The 2185-nt window shown below is 42.7% G+C and overlaps 1 protein-coding gene across 1 annotated transcript; it reads left to right on the plus strand.

Annotated features, from left to right (window-relative positions):
- LOC149200610 (uncharacterized) lies at positions 1-921 on the plus strand. The gene has a single exon (XM_089401001.1). It carries the CDS (start codon positions 184-186, stop codon positions 919-921), a length of 738 nt encoding a protein of 245 aa, XP_089257127.1. The 5' UTR covers positions 1-183.
- The last annotated feature ends 1264 nt before the right edge of the window (positions 922-2185 follow it).

Genomic DNA, 2185 nt, shown 5'->3' on the forward strand with positions numbered 1-2185 from the left:
CAGAAGGGTATAAGTCCTGAGATATGGGCGATATAGCACCAGCGTTGAAAGCTGCTCTTCCCCCAATTTATATAAATAAGCCGATGCAGCCATAATTCTGGCACAGCGATCCCAATATCGTCCACCTTCGCATTTAGTGAGAGGGAGAAAAGGTCTGTCATTAATTGAGACTGCGCCTCCTTCATGGCGGAGCCGAATCCAAATCCAATAGCCAGAGAGGATGAACAGCAAGTATTGTTTAACGCCACCCGCCATAAGCATGAGCTCTTGCTGTTTGAGGGTCTTCCGGCGTACACATGCAGCGGCTGCAAAGAATACGGAGCCAACAGGGGTTACAAGTGTAAGATTTCTTCTGGTTCGAAGTGTCAGAATTTCACTCTGCACGAGGTCTGCGCCGCTCTCCCAGATGCCATCCAACACCCGTTTCTTAAAGACGTGATCATCAAGTTTCGTTCCAAGACGTTGCTGAGGCATCAGTGCAGTGCCTGCTACGAGGTGATCAAAGGTTTTGTGTTCGAAACTGCAAGGCATAACACAAGGCTCCATCCCTTGTGTGTGGCGCTTCCTAAAATACTCGACTACGGTGGGCACGCAACAGCAAATCACAAACTCAAAATTGTGACGGGTGATGTAAAGGGGAAAGCATACACTTGCAGCGCCTGCGATGGTTACATCCGTTACGGTGGTTGGAGATATCGGTGCGAGGATGTGGCGTGTAAGGTTTACGTGGATCCGAGCTGCGCTAAAAATGACATGTTTGGACTCTCAGAGCATGGTATTCAGCGAGTTGCATCCGTGGGTCCCACCACATCCACATCTGGCGGTAGAAGAGCAGGTTTGGTTCAGTCAATCATCAGTGGAGCAGCACATCTGGCGATAGAAGAGCAGGTTTCGTTCAGTCAATCATCATCTGGCTCATGAAGTAGTAATATTTGCCGTAGTCTTTAACGCGACTTTTTGAAAGCCTTTTCGGCGATTTTTCCTGGTGAAAATCCGGCAGTAATTATTGAAATCGAAGTTTGATAACTAGTTTCTGCACAATGAAAGCGTCCCAGGGGTTTTTCAGGGTGCTGAATCCGAATATGCAGTTAAAAAACCATTTTAACTGCAACAAATCATGATTTCATCTCAATTTCTTCCGCCGGATTCCGTCACCGGAATCTCAAAAAGTCGCATTATAGACAACTCCGTAATATTTTGGAAATATTTTTAAATTTACAATAAACATAAATTTAGATTTATTTTATACTTAGGACATGAATATCTATATGTAAGTTTTTGTTTGTTACTTAAGCTTCAGGACCAGAGTATCTATTTGTAAGTTTGAAATGAATATTTATCTATAAGTTTGCCATCATTTTCATCTTGATTGTCATCTATTCTGATTTTATCATTTTATCTTATTTTCTTGAGCTCTAGTTTTTACAGCATCTCCCAATTAAAAGTCTTTGATCCAATTCTCCTCTATATTCTTTTGTGAACATAACGTCACTGATTTAATTATCCTCCATACCCTAAGAGTTAAACCCATCATTAAGACAAAGAAAAGAGCAATGCCTGAAATACTGTCACGATCTACCCATGCAGATAAAACTTAACCATATCATGGTCCCACTACATCATAACTTCATGCATACGGTTTAAGCATACATATCTAAGGAAATGGTTTATATTATATGGTTGATGCTGTTGACTATAAATGATCTCCCTTACTTACGGTGGTAAACCACTCAGCAACCTTACCTATTGGTGTTGTATTATTGTCAACTCCCATCTGCCAGACCATGCACGGAGTCTCCCTTTCCTTACCTACCCGCACCAGGTGGCACCCTACCGTGCTGAAGCCACGTGATACATCGGATAATGTGTTAGGGTTTACGCGCCATTTGATGGACGATGTGGATGGCAAGATGAGATCCAAGGGTTCTAAGGCATCTAAGGGTTTATCGGAAGTTTATAAGCCCCAGAGCTATTTTCTCGCTGTCATTTGCACCTATTACCGCATGGTGAAAGCTATTTGGTTCGGCGATGTCCCTCTTGCTGCAGCTACCAGCTCTGCAACGTTACACTCAGGTAATGTTATTGCTCATACCCAAGACCACTGACTTCATCACCTATTCTGAGATTGTTTGAGTTTGTAATTTAGAGTTTCATGGCTCTCTGCGTTCATGTTAAATCATGAGTT

This window comes from Pinus tabuliformis, chromosome 2_1 (assembly GCF_031772625.1).
Source record: "Pinus tabuliformis cultivar Carrire ecotype Pingquan chromosome 2_1, CPIR1, whole genome shotgun sequence".
NCBI classification, from domain to species: domain Eukaryota; kingdom Viridiplantae; phylum Streptophyta; class Pinopsida; order Pinales; family Pinaceae; genus Pinus; species Pinus tabuliformis.